Source organism: Euphorbia lathyris, chromosome 2 (assembly GCF_963576675.1).
Source record: "Euphorbia lathyris chromosome 2, ddEupLath1.1, whole genome shotgun sequence".
NCBI lineage: Eukaryota > Viridiplantae > Streptophyta > Magnoliopsida > Malpighiales > Euphorbiaceae > Euphorbia > Euphorbia lathyris.
In genome coordinates this window covers 135,883,128-135,903,219 of record NC_088911.1, presented here as the reverse complement: position 1 = coordinate 135,903,219, position 20,092 = coordinate 135,883,128, and the positions used below count along the sequence as shown (strand labels likewise).

General features: G+C 36.9%; 1 protein-coding gene and 1 non-coding gene across 2 annotated transcripts; one reads left to right on the top strand and one right to left on the bottom strand.

Annotated features, from left to right (window-relative positions):
- Window positions 1–4,323: 4,323 nt before the first annotated feature.
- LOC136220040 (protein DEHYDRATION-INDUCED 19 homolog 4-like) lies at window positions 4,324–7,952 on the bottom strand. The gene is made up of 5 exons (XM_066007706.1): window positions 7,651–7,952; window positions 7,430–7,563; window positions 5,186–5,263; window positions 4,735–5,000; window positions 4,324–4,616 (listed from the first exon to the last, which is right to left on the bottom strand). Exons 1-5 carry the CDS (start codon window positions 7,715–7,717, stop codon window positions 4,508–4,510), a joined length of 654 nt encoding a protein of 217 aa, XP_065863778.1. The 5' UTR covers window positions 7,718–7,952; the 3' UTR covers window positions 4,324–4,507.
- Window positions 7,953–19,780: 11,828 nt separating this feature from the next.
- Window positions 19,781–19,854, top strand: TRNAT-AGU (transfer RNA threonine (anticodon AGU)). The gene has a single exon. It is a non-coding gene; the product is annotated as a tRNA-Thr (tRNA).
- Window positions 19,855–20,092: the final 238 nt, after the last annotated feature.

Below are 20,092 nucleotides of genomic sequence, written 5' to 3'. Positions count from 1 at the left end.
GCCAGAAAATGAGGAGGAATTGACGAATGCTCAAAAAGCGAAAAGGAAGAAAGGTGTATGTGAAGGGTGTATGTACGGGAAGCAATTCAGAAGGAGTTTTCCAAAGGAGTCTTTGTCAAGCACCATTAAACCACTTGAATTGGTGCATGCAGATATTTGTGGTCCCATTAATCCGAGTTCACATGGAGGAAGCCGGTATTTCTTATTATTTATTGATGATTATACTCGGAAAACATGGGTTTATTTTTTGAAGGCAAAATCTGAAGCATTTGAAGTGTTTAAAAAATTTAAAGCACTAGTTGAGAATGAAAGCGGTTTGAAGATTCAAGCATTGCGAACTGATCGAGGAGGAGAATTCACATCTGAGAAATTCAATCAGTTCTGTGATTATAATGGTGTTCGTCGATTGCTTACTGTTCCAAGATCTCCTCAACAAAATGGTGTCGTGGAACGGAAAAATAGAACCATTCTTAACATGACCCGAAGCATGATGAAGTGCAAAGGTATGCCAAAAGAATTTTGGGCAGAAGCAGTAACATGTGCAGTCTATTTAAATAATAGAAGTCCTTCAAAGAAGCTTTTGCAAAAGACCCCCAATGAAGCATGGTGTGGAAAGAAACCAAATATTTCTCATGTAAAAGTATTTGGTTGTCTTGGTTATGTTCATGTTGCTGACGAATTGAGAAGCAAATTGGATGATAAAAGTGAGAAGATGGTGTTTATTGGCTATGCAAAAAATTCCAAAGGTTATAAATTTTATAATCCTCGGAATAGAAAAGTTGTGATAAGCAGAGATGCAGAATTTCAAGAAGAAAGCTCTTGGAATTGGAAGATTCCAGAAGATGAAAATTATGATTTTCTTCCTGTATATGATGATGATTTTGCAGGTCAAAATGAAGATGTAATTATCACACCACCAAACTCACCTTCCACATCTCAGACAAATGTGACAGACTCATCCCCAGAAAGTTCATCAGAGAGGCAGCCTCGAATGAGAAGTTTGAGTGATATTTATGCAGAAACTGAAGAAGTAGATAACGCTACTTTATTCTGTTTGTTTGCTGATACAGAACCTGTACAATTTGAAGAAGCTGTTCAGGAAAAGAAATGGAGACAAGCAATGGATGAAGAAATAAATTCCATAAGAAGAATGACACTTGGGAATTGGCAACACTGCCAAAGGGAAAAAAAGCTGTAGCAGTGAAGTGGATTTTCAAAATAAAGAAAAATGCCAAAGGAAAAGTGGAGAAGTATAAAGCTCGCCTTGTTGCAAAAGGTTTTTCTCAAAAGGCCGGAATTGATTATGAAGAAGTTTTTGCTCCGGTGGTTCGAATCGAGACAATCCGATTAGTTATTTCTTTGGCAGCTCAACAAGGATGGAAAATTCACCAAATGGATGTCAAATCAGCATTCTTAAATGGAACTCTTGAAGAAGAAGTTTATGTCAATCAACCATTGGGTTATACTGTGAAAGGGCAAGAAGATAAGGTGTTGAAGTTAAAAAAGGCTTTGTATGGCCTTAAGCAAGCTCCAAGGGCTTGGTATTCTTGCATCGATGACTATTTCCAGAAGAATGGTTTCACAAGATGTCCATATGAGCATGCTTTGTCTATCAAGGAGAATGAGGATGGAAAAATAATGTATGTATGCTTGTATGTTGATGATTTAATTTTCACAGGATCTAATCAAAAGATGATTGAAGAATTTAAGAAGTTGATGACAAATAATTATGAGATGACGGATTTGGGGCTGATGTCATATTATTTGGGCATTGAAGTTAAGCAAAGTGATGAAGGTGTCTTTTTGTCTCAGAAGTCATATGCAGAAGCTATTTTAAAAGAATTCAAGATGGATAAATGCAATTCAGCTTCTACGCCAGTGGATTGTCGAAATAAGTTGTCAAAGCATGATAATGAAGAAAAGGTGAATCCAACTTTGTTCAGAAGGTTGGTTGGAAGGCTGAGATTTTTGACATGTACAAGGCCAGATATCTTATATGGAGTTGGACTCATCAGTCGTTACATGGAGGTTCCAACTTTGACTCATATGGAGGCAGGAAAACGAATACTTCGATACATCAAAGGTACACTGGATTACGGTCTATTTTACTCTTCCCAGAACAATTTCAGATTGTATGGATTCAGTGATAGTGATTGGGGAGGAGATGTTGATGATAGAAAAAGCACAACTGGTTTTGTGTTTTTTATGGGAACTGCTGTTTTTGCTTGGAGTTCTAAAAAACAAGCAATTGTTACACTTTCAACATGTGAAGCAGAGTATGTTGCAGCAGCTTCTTGTGTTTGTCATGCAATATGGTTGAGACGGATGTTAAAAAGTTTGAAGTTTATTCTAGATGGAGCAACTGATGTTTTTGTTGATAATAAGTCAGCTATTGCGTTGGCTAAAAATCCGATCTTTCATGATAGAAGCAAACACATTGACACCAAGTATCACTTTATTAGAGAATGCATTGGAAGGAAAGAAATTCAACTCAAGCATGTACCATCCAAAGATCAAGTTGCTGATATTTTTACTAAAACTTTGAAGTTGGAAGATTTCAGCAGATTGAGAGCTGTTCTTGGTGTAACTAAGGGATAAATTATAAGTTTAAGGGGGTGTGTTGAAATAATGAACTTATAATTAATAGTCTTTAATTTAATTCAGTGTATTATCCAAGAGTCATTTCTGTATCTGTATTTATAGGGTGTCCAAGAGTCATTTATGTACCTGTGTCTGTATCTGTATTTATAGAGTTAATGTGGTTTACTAAGAGTCATGTTTGTAATCTATAAATACCTATCAATACAAAGTAGTAAGGCAAGAGAGTCAGAAGCTTCCAGCAATTATACTCTTCCTCAGTACCTCTGAAAGTTTATTTATTTGATCCAACAAATTGTCCGGTCATCGTTACTTCGGGTATATTTTTGAGACAAAATGTAATCTAGGTACCAAAGTGTGAATTAGGGTAAAGTTCAAGTACCATTGGTGTAATTTACTCCTAATTCACGAGTCTTTATCGAAGTTGGTCATGAACATTATAATCGAATTTATTCAAGAGTCTATAATCGAGTCTGCTCGTGAATTTTCAAACCGAGTTTTGCCATGCTTAAACTCGGTTTGTTTACAGATCAAGCCTTTAAATCGTGATCAAGAGCGACTCGTTTATAAATCGAACTGAGCCGAGCTTTTGTTCATGAGCGGTATGGTTCATTTCCAACCCTAGGTGCAGCTCCTCAATTACATATAATGATCCTTAAATTTTATTTTGAACTTTATATTATACCAAAGTCCAAATAAAAACAAATTCATCAAAGAAAAAATTAAGAAAGAACTTAAAAATATAGACGTGAAATAAAGAGTCAATCGTGAAAAAAAAGTCAATAGACACAAAGCGGCGGAAGCGAACCCAGCCCAGATGAGACGGACTTTCACCAATGGTGGCAAAAGGCTATACACAGCAATTCGCTAGAGGAAGCAGGGGCCTGGGCCACACTGATGTGGTTCGTCTGGCAGATATCGCATAGAGAGGAGCTCACTTCTTGTCTTCGTGGCGGCAGGCGCAGAGTAGCAACAAACCAGCAGCCTATGTGCAACCAGTAGCCCAACACCGAAGCTGGACGCCACCAACGACAGGAATAAAGATTAATTTTGACACCTCAGTCAGAATGGGGGAAGAAAAAATCGGGATTAAAAAATCGGGATTGGAGCAGTTATACGAGAAGCAAATGGTTCATTCATTGCGGCAATTTTCTGCCAACATTAGCTGAGGCGATCTCTTACCGCGAAGCACTTAGCTTGATCAAGCACCGAGGGGACACTGTGGTCAATGTAGAGGGAGATGCACAACTAGTTATCAATTCATCAGTACAAAATGAGGAAAATGATTACTCGAGTACCGGACTCATCCTGGCAGATTGTCGGGAACTCGCCAAGACCGTAGTTTTCATTTTATTCATATAGAGGTCAACCGTGCAGCTGATAAAGTTGCAAGGCTAGAGCTCCACGCATTATCGTTCATTGTATCTCCTGTTATTCCCACTTCGCTTGTAAGCGTGATGGCTATTGATTAAATTATATTCAATTAATTTATGTCGCTGCAGCTGAAAAAGTTGCAGCAGTTGTTTAATCAGTTGACATCCGTGTTCAAAACACCAGTTTCAAATGTTAGATGCCACATCTGTCATTAAACGCGGTGATTAAATCATCGGGTTCTTTGCTTCCGAAGCCGATGTTTCAAACAACAGACAACCCAAACACGAACATGAACATTAGACCCGGGAAAATTTATAGATAGATAGAGAGAGAATCGAGAAGAGGCGGGTAGATATATAAGTTCTTCCATCTTTCATTATGCGCATAAAGTTGTAAATACAGCGATAATACAACGTTCATCTGACCTACCGAATTATCAGTTTATATAAAAACTGAACATCTTATCTTGCTTTTTAGCTCTGCTCCCATTCCCTACTATAATATTAACAACTCCTCTTTTACCATCCCCCTAAATTCATACCTCATCATCAAGAATGGTGGACAGCAACAATCCCTGCACGAACTTGCACCTCCGCGTTTTCTCTTCTTGATCCTTGTCCGATAGCACTGATTCTTCGACTTTTCTGTCACCATTAAACCTCGAATTAGAAAAAAATCATAACCAATTTGAGTTTGTCGTTGCACAGTTGTTCACACGAGTTTTGAGTGGAAATAGGTAAGAGTTTGAGCAGAGTTCGGTACCTTTCTCGAAACTCCTCGTTTGTGCTCCCTTTGACTGATGATCCTACTTCAACTGAAGAAGGAGGTTTTATGCTCAATGGCTCATCCATGGAAGGTGGATTGAATATGAATGAAGAAAGCAACGGATCAGGTTCTGCATTGGATGAAGAAATATAGCATGAAGATCCACCGAGAAGGGATTGCAAACTTCCTTCTCGTAGCTCTTTCCTCAATAAAGAAAATGCGGTATTACTTCCGCCTTTGCGCAATCTCCTTCTCCTCTGAATGTAATCACTAGTCAAGGAAGGAACCAAATGGCATAAAACATATATATAAGAAAAATTTGAAGAAACTCTTTGGATATATAACCAATTTTTAGAACTCCAAACAAACAACTTTTCCATGAATACAGATGCAGGAATATAAAAACATGACAAAAACTGAAGCAGAGTCGAGTCGAGTAAAAGGATATCTTAAAGAAGTTGCCGTGTTGCACAGTAATGTGACCAACAATATCCATTCCCACCCGTTTAGCACAGACTGGGCAAACCTGTAACACATAATGCAAACTAGGAGTGTCAAAACACGGGTTGTCGTGTTATATAATCTATGTATTAGAATTTCACATGATTATATATGACATAAATATAACAAAACTGATACTTGTGTCGAACAAGTTGCTTAAGGCGGATTTATTTCTCTAAATCGTGTTGTCATGTCAGAAATTGACAGCCCTAATTCAAACAACAGTATCTTAAAACATCTTCATTATACGAAATGAGTAGCATCATTAACTAAATCAAGCATTCAAAATCTAGAGTTGAACCAAAAAGAAAAAAAGAAACACATGCCCTGAAAAGTACTAACTATTAAATCACTTTACTAGCAACTAGGAGTGGCAATTTCTGTAAGCGAGTCGAGTTCGTATCATCAATTATCAGATAGTGTCAAATGAGTTAACCCTAATCCAACCCAAAAAAAATTCGTGTCACAATCGTGTCAACCCAATCGGGTTCGTGCCATTTTCGTGTTGTGTTCGTGGGTCATATGTAATTTTAATAACTCTGTTAATGGTGACATTTAAATAAATTCAAGAAAACAGTGATACTTCTAAATATTTATGCTATTTTTGGATTTATCTGTTAACCCTACTATCCAAAAGTTTGTCCCAGAATCTATTTAATAAACTTCCCACCCGCTGATATATAATGTATTCACAGGTAATCTTTATTTTTATTATCTCTATAGGGATGACATACAAAAAATATGGGAAGTTCGAGTCTTGTTCTTGGGTCACTTGTAATTTTGTGACCTCTATTAAAGTGAGGTGTCAAAATATGACAGGATATAATAATACTTTTCTATATTCATGTCATTTTTGGTATAGTGGGTAAACCCTAACCTATGTTGCACGGAAACAAAAAGGGACAACGGGAAACATTATTTTAAAAAAAACATAGCTAGGAAACGGAAACGCTAATGAAGAAGAGTTTCCCTGCAACATAAACCCTAACCCAACCCAAGAATTTGGGTGTGAATTCCATGTCAACCCAAAAATGACACGTTACTATCCAAAAGTTTGACCCAAAATTTATTTAATAAACTTCCCACCCGCTAATATCATATTGGCTTGTATAATGTGTTCACAAGTAACGTTTATTTTTATTATCACTATTAGGGATGACATACAAAAATATGGAAAGTTTGAGTCTCGTTCTTAGGTCACTTGTAATTTTTATTACCTCTACTTAAGGTGAAGTATCAAAATATGACAAGATATAATAATTTTATATATTCGTGTCATTTTTGGTTTAGTGGGTAAACCCTAACCCAACCCAAAACTTTGGGAATGAATTTCATGTCAATCCAAAATGACCCATTAATTCTTCAGAGTTAGCTTGGACGGAGGCTATGTTGCACAAACACTCCTCTTTAGTAGCATTTCTGCTTTTCGTGTCCGTGACATGTCCGTTTTTGTTGTCGTTTCAAGGCTATTTCATGAAGGTTATGTTTTAGAATAACGTTTCCTATGTCTTTTTCCTAAGTCTGTTGCTGTTACGGTTTGCTGTTGGAAAAAGAAAAGCAGAGATTCCTTGCTTTTGTAAGAGACTACTTTTCAGGTGTAAAAGGGCAAAAAGGATGTCACTAAACAAACACCTAAAACTCTCCATTTTGAAGCGAAAATGAAAAGGCAGACAGGAGCATGAAAAGGAGCAACCAAACACCCCCTAAACAATCAATCATACTAGCATGTTGGAAGTGAAGATTTTTGAAGGTTTTATAAAGATATATACAGAAAAACCTCCCAAAACCTCCAATTTGATGGTACTCAAACTAACTAACCATCAATTCAACTCCATTTAACATTTAAACTCCTTCCTAAGCAAGGTTAAACAATGTTAGTTTGTTTAAACTTCATCCAAACAGAAGGTTAATAACACTAACACACTAAACTCGCGTGGGGTTCATCTCATGTTATATACACAATTGTCATATCTACTATCAACACAGTGAGAAGTTCAAATGATTCTCACAAACAGTTGGACAAAACTAAACCAGAGAGTTCCACATTGCAACAATGGAGTAAGTAATCATCATGTTTTCCTAAATTGATTGCAAAAATTACCCAAACAATCTCGAAATTAAACAAATCCTCAATGGAAGACCAATAACACAATCAAATTAAAATCCAAAGCGAGAAAGAGAAGTACAATACCCCATTCTTAGCCTCAACAGGATGTTCTTCATCGATGTGACAACAAAGTCCAACCACATCAAAATCCTCAGCGCAAAACGGACATAGAAACTCGGCTTTCAAATCCTCATCCACCTCAGTTTCTTCATACAGATCTGAATTCAACAAAGTAATTAACAAGTCAAATTACAATTCAATTAAAACAAAAACAAAAAAACCCTCACATTATCGGAAAACCGAACCAGATCGAGAATGATAACGCCTAGAAGAAGTCGAGAGACGAGAAGTCCATGAATCAGAAGACGCCATTGGATTATCGCAAAAGTTAATGAAAACGTGTGAAAAGTTAGGTGAAATTGAATTGAGAAGATGTGGGACTAAAGATGGTAACTTTTGGGAGAAAAGAAACCCTAGAAAGATGGAAGATAAAATAGATAAAGGGGAAATGAAAGCAGAGAAGAAAGGAAGAACAGAAGAGATGGAAGGGACGAGGAAATTGTTAGAGAGAGAGAGAGAACAGAAGAGGAACAACTCTTCTCCACCAAAACTACTTCTACGTGTTCACCCTTTTTCTTTACTAAATTTGATTTTTTTGCAAAATGGGGCTTCTTTTTTACTATATTTGCATATTCATCTTTTACTTTCTTACCAAACTAGTCCCCCAAGCACGGGTGAGCAAGATAACCCGTAAACGATGACTAAACAGATAACCTGATGTGAGTAAAGCGTAGCGATGCACTCGAGGTGATCACTACTCCAACTCTACAACTAAGGGGTAAGTGTACTCTGTCGTTATCAAGTAATAAATCTGGTTAAGTCCAGATATCGAATCCACGGGATTTATACCCACAAGTATTAAACTACTCGGTTCTACATGTTATATAGGCGGCGAATACTTTAGATTGGTTTGTGACAATTATAACTACCTCTAAACTATGGGTGAGACAGTTTTTATGTATTTCAAACCCTTATGGAATGATACAAGTGGCGATAAGTTACAACATATGACAAACAATACTTCAGAATGTATACGAGTACTAATTTACTCTTGCAAAGACGATTATTTATAAACCGAACAACTTTGTAAGGTTCTTAGATCGTGGTTCCTTTTTAAGGCGACTCTAATTTTTAGGTTCAGAAAATAGGGCATGTAAGTTTTGTGGCTTATCAATTCCTACGGTTTCCGGTTTGTCAATTCCAGTAAGGCAACACCTATGTGAATCTTATTGGATTTCGAAGTTCGTAAGCGACCTACACAATAATCAATTATGAGAATCAAAGCAAGGAATAAATATCAACAAGTATAGTGAAACTGAAAACCGTAATCATATATTATTATTGTGGAAAACATAAATGCGGAATACAACCGAATCTAGCACATAGGAAGAGTACAAACTAGTTAACAAGGTAAAAAGGGAAGAAGAATCAACCCTTAGAACTAGCTAACCGGACTCAAAGCCGTCGCTTCGGATTTGGTGGTGGAACTCTCGAGCTTGGTGAACGAGGGTGGAACGTAACTTCGTCGGAGGAACGATAGAATTACAACAAACTCTCAAGGTCTAAGGATTTTATTACACAAAAATTGAATATAAACTCTATATAAACTTTATTCTAAACTTAATATAAAACTTCATATCTCTCCTCCTTATAGTTGGATTTTAAGCTACTTTATACAGAGAAAGTTATAAGTCATAGTGGCAAAATTGAAATTACATAAAGTAAAACGACTTTGAATGTTGAAAGAAGACTTTGAATTTGAAGGAAGACTTTGAATGTGTATAAAGGTTGTAAGAATACTTTGAATTTGATGTAGAAGATGGGCCCCACACGAAATAATGAAGCATATGATGTCTCAATATTTGTCTCTTTTCTCCCTTTTACACCTTGTCCCCTTTGCTTGTCTTTTCCTTTGACTTGGGTGTCTTTTTCTCCTTGGTCTAGAAAGGTGATTCGTCATCGCTAAAGGTCAGTATTCTGTCGCTGAAAATCAACATGTCATCATCGAAAAGAATTGTGTGTTGCCAAAGATGGAGCTGCTGCAGCAGAGAGCTCAGAACTTAATCAATTTTGGCAGGGGCATACCCACACGTCGCGTCACTTAAGTGGCACACCGTGTGAGTCAGTTTCTGACCTTAAAAGTGTATTTTCTTCATGTCAGCTCCTCGTGCCACTTCTCCGGATCAGGCCCTACTCCACACGATGTGTGGAATGATTGGCACACCGTGTGGAGCTGTTTTGTCCCTTTTCTCGCTTGATTATCCATCTCTTGCATCTCGCGTGCATTCTTTGAGCCTATAAAATACAACCATTGGACTGGAGATTACTTGATTTATATATTTACTTTATTTATAACAAAATGAGATTCAAAATGACTAAAATTAACTAAAAGTACATAATTTATTACTTCTCGTTGATTTATTGAAATATGCATAAAACTAAACACTAAACTTAATTATTTAACTCAAGAATAAACCGTAAATTATCCCAAAAGATATGGATAAAATGTCCCTATTATAACCGAACTGAAATTTTAGCTCGTTTCGGTTATTTTTACTTATTATTTGGGTTCCGTTCGGTTTTAATTTAGACAAAATGTGGTCATCGGTTTGGTTATCTGTAAAAAAAATATCGGTTTAACCAAAACTGAACCGAAGTTTATATATAAATAAAAAAATCACAATCTTATTTTTTATTCCATAAATCGAAGTGCATGTACAATGTTTTTTATCATAAAGAAATGTATTTTTTTGCATAAAAAATTATAATTTTAAATATTTAAATTAGAAATTTATATATTTCAGTTATTCGATTGGTAACCGAACCGAACTAAATTTTTTTTATTAATATTCGACTATCAATTCTATTCGGTTCGGTTTGATTTCTGAAATATAACTTATTTCGATTTGGTTAACTGATAATTGGATTCGATTAGTAATCGAACCGAACCAATGTTCACCTACTCTCAAGTAATAAATTAGAGTAAAACCAACATATTGGATAAGGTTCAATGCAATTGTTTGTGAGAAAGTGTAGATTTGATCTTAATTTCAAAATGGGTAAAATCCTTAATATTTTTAAATAAATTCTATTAAATAACAGAATTTGAATAAATGTGTTACTTCATCCCTTTCAAAATAATTATGACATTTAATCAGTACTAAGAAAGAAAGAAATGACTGATTTGCATTAAACTTATAAAAAATTAACTAAAATACCTTCCACTTATTAATATCACAATGGAATAGTTAATGTCAAACTCATTAATAACAATCAAATAAAATTTTCTCTATTTTATCATTATTAATGAGTTTGACACTAACTACTCCATCATTATTTCAACTAATAAATGGAAGGTATTTTAGTCAATTTTCTATAAATTTAATGTAAATCAGTCATTTTTTATTTAATGCATTTTGATCTAAGTGTGATAATTATTTTCATTTTTTATTTAATGCATTTTGATCAAGTGTGATAATTATTTTGATAAGAGGGAATAATGGATTTGTTCAATCATTTTTATTATATAGAAATTATTTAACATTAAATTTACACTTTCATATTGAGCAAATTTTATACCATTTCTCTAAAATAAATTATATGTTGGTAATAGAGGAATAATCAAATATGTCACATGGACAATCACACGTCTCGACTAGGAATAATGATGGAAAAGTAGCCATTTGGAGATGTAGACCAATCATACGTCTCCACTATAAACAATGATGGAAAGGTAACAGTTTAGACACATGGATCAATGGAATGGACACACTCATCTACCTTTCGAATTGGCACAGTTTGCACACCATGAATCAAAGTAGTCTTGTAAGGTGACATACTCCCAATACCTTTTTTACACATGCATAAAGGGTCGGTTAGGATACAGAAATTGGTATTCTGAAAAATACATATGAACCTTATAAATGGGAAATGATGCTAGATAATCAAGATATCTCATCTCTTAATCCTTAGAATTATTCCCATATTCTTTCTCGAGACTCTGTTAACTTAACCATTAGAATGAGGTTGCCAAATCGCCACCCCTCCTTTGACTCATTATTTTCATCTTAGTGCATGGTATCTCAACCTTGTACCACATTTCAGGAAATCTCTCCTAAGTTTTTCCACATCAAATTGGTACGATGAGCATAGATCGAAAATCGCATCCATGATTCGCATAAAAAATACAATAACTCCTACTAGCTTTTGTCTTCCTCTACCTTAACCCCCGATAAATACCCCATCATCTAAACCTAAACTACTTCTACGTGTTCACCCTTTCCTTTACTAAAATTGAGTTTTGCAAAATGGGGCTTCCTTTTTACTATATTTGCATACTCGTCTTTTACTTCCTTACCAAATTAATCCCCCAAGTAATAAATGAGAGTAAAATCAAAAAATTAGATAAGGTTAAATTTTATTTTATTTTGAATTGTTTCTAAGAATCTGTAGATTTAATCTTAACTTTCAAAATGGGTCAAAATTTTATCTTTAACTAGTCGAAGACTAAAGTATTGCGCTTAATATATAATAATATTTAATTAATTTTAAGATTGACAGTTTTTTTATGACAGGGAAGAGTTATCAAGCAACCCCGAAGACAGAAAAGAAAAAGACAAACTAAACTAACTTCTTCAGCCCGAGAGGGTGCCTATTCCGCTCTTGTCAGTGTTGAGGATGTCAAGCAGGCCTGCAGGAGGACCGTCACACTCGTGATTCCCAAAGGATAAAGATCCTGCGAAGTTCGTCAACCAATCGGCTGCTCTATTTCCCTCGCAAAGGGTAGGAACAACCATGACTTCCCACTTGCTTTAACAGATTCCGACATTCCTCAATCAACCAGTAATGTTTATGGTTTACTTGGCCAGGCTGATTGATAAGTTTCATTACTGATAACGAATCAACCTCGAACACCACTTTCTGCCTTCCTTTCCTCCACACTAGAACAATTCTATAATAAAGCCCATATAACTCGGCCAATGTTGTTGTGCATATTCCTAAGTTACAAACAAATCCGCCTAACCACTCTTCTTCTTCATCCCGAATCAGCCCTCCACATACAGCCATACCAGGATTTTCCTTGCTCGCACCATTGCGATTCACTTTAGCCCAAGCTTTCGGCGGTCTGATCCAGGAAATGATCTGATTCTACTGAACACCCCTCGCCTCCTCGCTCCGGCCTGCTCTCTCACTGCTCGCAAAGACTTCCTTCACCAATCGACTTATAAACTCTGGGTTATTGATGTTTTGTACCACCGATTCCTCAAAGATCTGTTCGTTTCTCCATTTCCAGATCCACCAACAGCAAAAACCGTAGGCCATGGCGTCCCTCCCTAACTCGATTGAATTTTCAGATTCCGCCTCAGCCACGTCTTCAGATCACCTGCGTAGAAATCCCTCTACTAGCTCCGCGGTACAAAGTGATTCCACATGGCTTGAGCAGTTTCGCAATCCCAGAGTAAGTTAATTGTCGTCTCTTGTCTTCCACACGCTAAATACCTTTGATCAGTGTTGATTGCCTTCGAACTCTGTTTACATTTGATAGGATCGCGTTGTGACCCACAGTCCAAAGGAAATACCGAACCCGTTCTGTTGCCTTGACATTCCACACTATGCTCCAATCCGTATCCTCTCCTCCCCCTTCTCCATTCTCCATATTCTTCATCAGCAATTGGTAAGTCGTGCTAACCGAAAAGATCCCTGAATCTGTTAGTCATGTCCAACCATCTACTCTGTCATATTGCGGAATCAACACCATCGAGGCAAGCTTAAAAAGAGTTTCATTTGGTAACTTCCATTGGAGGCGCTCCCAGTCCCAACCATTCGCAACAGACCAATAATCAGCTACCTTGAGGCTTCTCTCTGTTTCCCTCAAAGGGGCTAAGGCTTCGTCTTGAAGCCATGTATCGTCAAGCCAGAGTTCACTCTAAAACATTATGGATTTGCCATCAATCACTAGTCTATTTATCCTTTGCTCGAGGAGCTTTGCACCTGTAATAACACTTTGCCAGGTGTTACTCTTCTCTCTTTTATTCCGGGACATCTCCATACCTTGTCGTTTACCGGAATAGACACCTTTCAATGCTCGAACCCATAAGCTTCTCGGCTCCGTTAGCATTCTCCACCCTAGTTTCGCAATACTAGCGAGATTCACCTGTCTGGTACTCATGATGCCCAGCCCACCCTGCTTTCGCGGCTTACAAACTGAGTTCCAACGAATCAGATGAACTCGTTTACCCCTATCCAATCTTCCCCCAAAGGAAATTTCTACTGATGGCGTCTAATCTCTAACATGTGGAGGCAGGGAGCAACGTCGTTTGTATAGTGTAAACAGGAAGAGCCGAAAGAACGGATTTCACCAGGGTTGCACGTCCAACAAGAGAGAGGCTTTTCTCCTTCCAACCTACAAGACGACAGTTAACTCGATCCACAACATATTCATTGGTCTGCTTATCAACTCTCTCATGAATCAACAAGACCCTAAGGTATTTCCCTAAGTTTTTCATTTTTCTGATCCCCAGTTCGCGGACAATTTCCCCTTGAATTCTTGCTTGAGTATTATTTGTAAAAAGCACACATGATTTATCCAGGTTAACTTTCTGCCCCGAGCAATCACAGAAGTAACCTAAAATGTCATTGATTATAACCGCTTGTTTATGAGAAGCTTCTGCCATAAGGATGATATCATCCGCAAAGAAATAATGGGAGAGACTCATCCCCTCTTTTGATAAGCAAACAGGTTTCCATGAGCCATTAGCCACAGCATCCAGAATTAGATGGCTTAAACGCTCAAGGCACAGGACAAACAAATATGGGGAGAGGGGATCACCCTGGCGGAGTCCCCTAGATGGGGAAAAGTCGGCTCCCTTATCCCCGTTCCAAAGCACGTGCATGAACGCAGATGTAACACATTTCATTATGATTGCAATCATACCTGACGGTAACCCCAGCACTGACAAAGTATCCTGCAAGAAACTCTAGCTAATTCTTTCATATGCCTTCTCCAAGTCTAATTTGAGTAACATGAATTTCTTTCTCCCCTTTTTTCGCCTGAACAAGAAGATTGTCTCCTGAACCAAGACAACATTATCAGTAATTTGCCTCCCCGGCATAAAACTGCATTGCATAGGTCCCACAATGTCAGTAAGAATTGTCTTTAGACGCTTCACAACATATTTGCTGATCATTTTGTAGCTGACATTACAGAGGCTTATAGGTTTGTACTGTGTCAGGCTCTCTAGATCCTTTATCTTAGGGATGAGAGTGATAAGGGTAGTATTTAGTCCCTCATCTAGAGTTCCTTCATTCAGAGCTCTTAGCACACATTCACAAGTCTCAGGCCCCACTGTATCCCAAAATTTCTGGAAGAAGCCCGCCTGGAAACCATCAAGCACTGGCGCTTTCCACGAAGCCATGGATTCAATAGCGTTCTGAACCTCTTTGGCATGATACGGCTTGCCTAGCAGCTCAAGTTCAAAGTCATCAATTCAGGGGAAAACATGCTGAGTAATGAGTTGGGCACAAATCTGAACATCCTCGTGGTAGAGCTTACTAAAATAAGTACCAGCCATTGTCTTCAATTTTTCCTCCTACCAAACCCATGAACCATCATCATCACTAGGGATGGCAACGGGTAATATACCCGCGGGTACCCGACACTACCCGATTCTAATGGGACTACTTGTACCCTATATAAAAGGGTATGGGACGAGTATGGGATCAAAACCATTACCCGTTAGGGTAATGGGACGGGTATATGAATACCCCTTAAGGTACCCGGTACCCGTTACTCGCCATAATTTTTTTATATATTGATAAATATTGTTTTTTAGATGTAAGACGTGAGATTTGAACTGCAATCTTTTATTTTTCATCCATTGAGTGATACCACTAAGCTACTTTATTCTTATTAATTAAGGTTCAATTTGTTCAATTTTTAGACAAATGATTAATTAAATTTATACTTTGTTAAATTTATAATATTTTTGTTTTATTTATTGATTCTTAACGGGTAAGGGTACCAACGGGTACCCGCGAATTAAATTGGTCGGGTATGGGATGCAAAAACTATACCCGTTAAGGTAATGGGACGGGTACGGATAATTAAAAAATAAAAGGGTAAGGGTTTGGGATTGGCATTACCCGCGGGTACCCTACCCGTTGCCATCCCTAATCATCACGGAGGCCTGCAACAGTATTTCTTCTTTGGCGAATCACTGTAGACATGTGAAAGAAAGCAGTGTTGCGGTCGCCATCCCGGAGCCAATTAATTCTCGATTTTTGGAGCCAATACATCTCCTCTTGGTGAAGAATTAAATCAAGCTTCGCTCCCAAACGCTTCTCAAGCCGCAACAACCCTCTCGTGCAACATTCTGGCAGCTTCCGTTGGACTCACACCAACCTCGTACAAATATAGAAATCAAAAGTAACCAACAATGGAGAGGATGAACATTAGTCTTCTTTTAATCAAAGGGTTTAATATATTTATAATATCCTTACATGTAATTTTTGTAGCTGATGTGGAATTTTCTTATCAACTGTGTGTTTCACTATAATAGATTCTATAATTTTTACCTAGGTCTGATGCTCTATTGTAGGGAGCGGCTACGGAAATTGCCAGCCATGGAATTTATTACTCCTCAAACATTGAATTCTTTTATCTGGATGGCCAAGGCTCGAAAGCGTTTAATGAATTAGCCTAGAGTTTCCCCTTCGATTTGGACCATTCTGTTTAAGTCTTGCATTATTTTTCCTTCAGGAATGGAGGTCACATAGTGATCTACAAAAGATGCAACCATTTGATTGAAGTTATGAATAAAACCTAGAAGGATCTCTTCGTACCAGAAGGTGGTATTGACTAAAAGTGGGGATCTAAAATCTTGTAGGGATCGACTGGAGCTAGATTTCAAGGGACAAAGGTGTATATATATCTGTCAAGGTCGAAGTCCCAGTGTTTGTACTGGGGGTATCTTTGTTTTCCCAGCCTTCCCTTTGGATGATCTCGTACATCTCCTTTTTACTAATGGGTTTATCCTTATCCTTATTTTTGTGTCTGCTCTTTTCCCCATGTCTTCTATGGGCTAATCGATACTTATGGAGAGCCCTCTTATCATTTTTTCCTATTCCCTTCGAGTGATGTCATGACCTTTCTCTATAAGCCTCGAGTCCTCTCTTCGTCTAGATGGACTACGCGATCTAGACTATTTTCTCCTTCGGGATGGGCTTCGGGCATACCTTCTAGATGGCCGATGATTGGATTCTTTAGTGTTGTTTTGCTTATTCTGCATGATCTCTTCTGCCTTTTTTAGTTTCTCTTTTCACTCGGTCATCTTTATTGCGTGTGTTGTCCTGATATCATCCATCTCTTTATGGATTTCCCCCAAATTTTGGCAAAATCGACCGGTGATCTCATCAACGTATTGAGGCTCTAGTGGCTCTTGGTGTCCAGATTATGGGTCAGATTCTTCCTTATCCTCTCAATGGATTTTAGATAAGATGGACATGTTGTGCGTGTGATTTCCCGTTGGAAACATTTTTTCTGAAAGTTTACGTGTTTGTTCTTTCCATGCTCGCCGCACCAATGATAGCTTTGTTTGCAAAGCACCCTTTGCGTCCTTCTTTGAATTACATAAAAGATATACTAGACAGTCAAAGAGGGGCTGGATCCAGTGAACCCACTCTGATGCCTAAGTAAAAAAGGGCTTGAAGGGTTGAGGTAATGGAAATGATGAGGGCATCCCTCATCCAAACGCGGACCGAGAGCCAAGGGACGCAGAGCGCAAAATAGAAGGCGCGAGGCGTGACCTCAGGACCTGTGGAGACAACGAAGAGCCAGCCAAGGATGAAGAAGTTGGTGAGGCAAACACGCGGAGCGTCAAGAGTCCCAAGCAAGGAGGAGAGTCTAAAGAACCAGACACGCGAAGCATATCCACAAAGGCGCAGAGCATGTCTACGAAGGCGCGGAGCGTGGATCAGGGAGCCAAAACGATCCAGGTCCAGTATGTCAAACACGTGGAGCGTGTCTCCCAGAACACGGAGCGTGGACCAAATGAATGAGACATCCCAAGTCCAGGAGCACACTCACGCGAAGCGTGAGGACGAACACGCGAAGTGTACCTGGGCGAGGAATACTTCCTCCCCAAGTTCTTCCTGCAAGGAACAATATCTGCCACCCTCTATTTACTGTTGTACCACTACCCTTTTATTTACCGGACTTCCATTACTCTTTCCTACCCCTATTCTACCCCTAGTGGTTAAACTATCCTTAAAACCCTAGTATGGGCTTTTTAGTCATTTGTTATGTAATTTAGGGAAGGTATAAAAGCTTCCTCTTTTGTAATGAGACATAACTTTGATATTATTTGAAATACAAGCCTCCATTGAAGCAAGGAGATATTCCTTTGGGTTAATCCAGCCTTCAAGCTAGGCTTGAGAAGATTGTGTTCTTTGTCGGTTTAAGACTAAAACCGTCCTCATCGACTTTAATCTACATCAGGAATAATATGAAGTAGTGATGTTAACGTCCCTCTAGGGGTTGCCATACCAGTCGATACATATTGTTCCGTTGAATCCCTCTTTTTCTAGGAATCCTTCCTTTATTAGGAACCCTTCTTCTATTAGAAGAAGTATTCCTTTAGGAGAAGTCTTCTTTTAGGAGATGTCTTCTATTAGGAGACGTCTTTTGGATAGTCTCATCTAGATAGCATGAGGGTTTTCCTTAATGGAAAACGATTCCTGGAAGCCTACTAGATTTGAAGGCCCTTGTTGCTCCTTGGTGCTCCATGTGACCGCTTGATCCGAAGTCTCTTGATGCTACACGTATCGTTATTTTATTTTCAATGGTATCAACTAATATTTATAAAATTTTAGTACTTATTTTTAGTATTATCAAACCACTATACTATTTACTTCTATTATTATTATTATATTTAATACTTAAAATTCAAAATTATTTTTTGTAACATTTAATTTTTAGTTTTATCAAACACCATCTTATATTTATAACCGAGTCATGTTTATTAAAGAAGTTTTTAGACAATGTAAATAACTAAAACATATTTGAAGGTTGAGAAGAGCTCCATATCTTTTTTTTCTTTTTTTCTTTTTTTTTTTTTGAAAGGAAAGGAGCTCCATTCCTATTAAATGCATTTGCGGAAATACACAATTAGCTATAATTATAACTATGAATAAGCAAGCGGGAACAATAAAGCGTCTTTAATAATAAAAACATTTGGGCCCCTCCAGCTTTGGACCCTAGGCCGGCGCATCCCGAGTCTAGGCCCAGGACCGGCCCTATGAATAAGCTCTAAAATAAATCCAAAAAATAAAAACAGAGTCAAACAACACTATAAATATTAGAGTTAAGGTACAAAAATACTCCTAACGTTTTTTTGTAAAGAGCAATTTTACTCCTAACGTCTAAAATGATACAATTTTACCCCTAACGTCTAAAATGGTACAATTTTACCCCTAATGTTGGAAGCCAATAGCAATTTTATCGTAACATTGATAAATTGGGTTAATTTTACCCTTATAATAAAACACAAATATTTTTGTTTCTTATTCTGTACCAATTGCATATCAATTCATTCTATAAAAAAATTCATATTTTTTATAATTTAATAATAGAATTGGAGATTAATATTTATAAATTCAGTGAAATTTTTGAATTTTTTTTGTCCAATTCGTACAAAAGACAGTATATTTTTATTTATTTAATTTTCACATCCCAACATATTTTTGTAATTTGTTACTGATAAAATGACGCATGTGTGAAGTGTAGATGACAAGATTGATGACCAAGAATATAGTTTAATAAATTATTTTTCAAATTGACACAATTTATCAACGTTAGGGGTAAAGTTGCTCCTGGCTTCCAACGTTAGGGGTAAAATTGCACCATTTTAGATATTAGGAATAAAATTGCTCCTGAAACATTAGGTGTATTTTTGCATCTTAACCTTAAATATTATTTTTCTAAATTTTATTTTGTTAAAATTTAGTGATATAAATTTTTTATTTGACATTAAAATCCTCATGGCATAAAAATATATGACTTTATAAAATTTAATATTATAGTTAAAATTAAAAAAAAAACTAATAAAATGATAGCCTCAACAATTTGAGTGCATAATTGGATTTTTATTATTTATTGTCACTATAAATTATGTCAAATACTTATTTTCATCATCATTTTGCTATTTTTAATGGATATTTTTATTTAAACTTTAACATTATATAATGTAAATTTTAAGAATTTTTATGTCATAAAGTTTAAAGGTTTGTATAATGTAAGTAGCCTTTTAGGTGAAGGTGCGATAGATGTATGCTAGAAAACCAATATATAAACTTTTACTTTATTAAGATAACAAGAAAGCTCTCGTAGCTCAGTTGGTTAGAGCACCCGTTTAGTAAGCGGGAGGTCTTGAGTTCGACTCTCAATGAGAGCATAAAATTATTTTTTTCCCATTTTTCGTCTGTATATTAATATGGGTTTTGCAGGGAAGCAAAACTAACTTATCAGGCCCTAAAATGTTGCGTTTTGGGCTCTTATTTGGGCCTCTTTATAAATCTTATTTTATGGATCTTCTGTAAATTTCTATGGGATATTTTTTCCAAATAAAATTAAAAAATCAATAATAAAAAAATGCATACTTAAATATAATAATTTCCACCTCAAAAAAAATA

Coding starts and splice junctions, on each gene's coding strand:
- LOC136220040 (XM_066007706.1), bottom strand. CDS start 7,717: ATGGCGTCTTCTGATTCATGGACTTCTCGTCTCTCGACTTCTTCTAGG. Junction 7,564..7,650: donor GCGTTATCATTCTCGATCTG/GTTCGGTTTTCC, acceptor TGTTGAATTCAG/ATCTGTATGAAGAAACTGAG. Junction 4,617..4,734: donor AACGAGGAGTTTCGAGAAAG/GTACCGAACTCT, acceptor TAATGGTGACAG/AAAAGTCGAAGAATCAGTGC.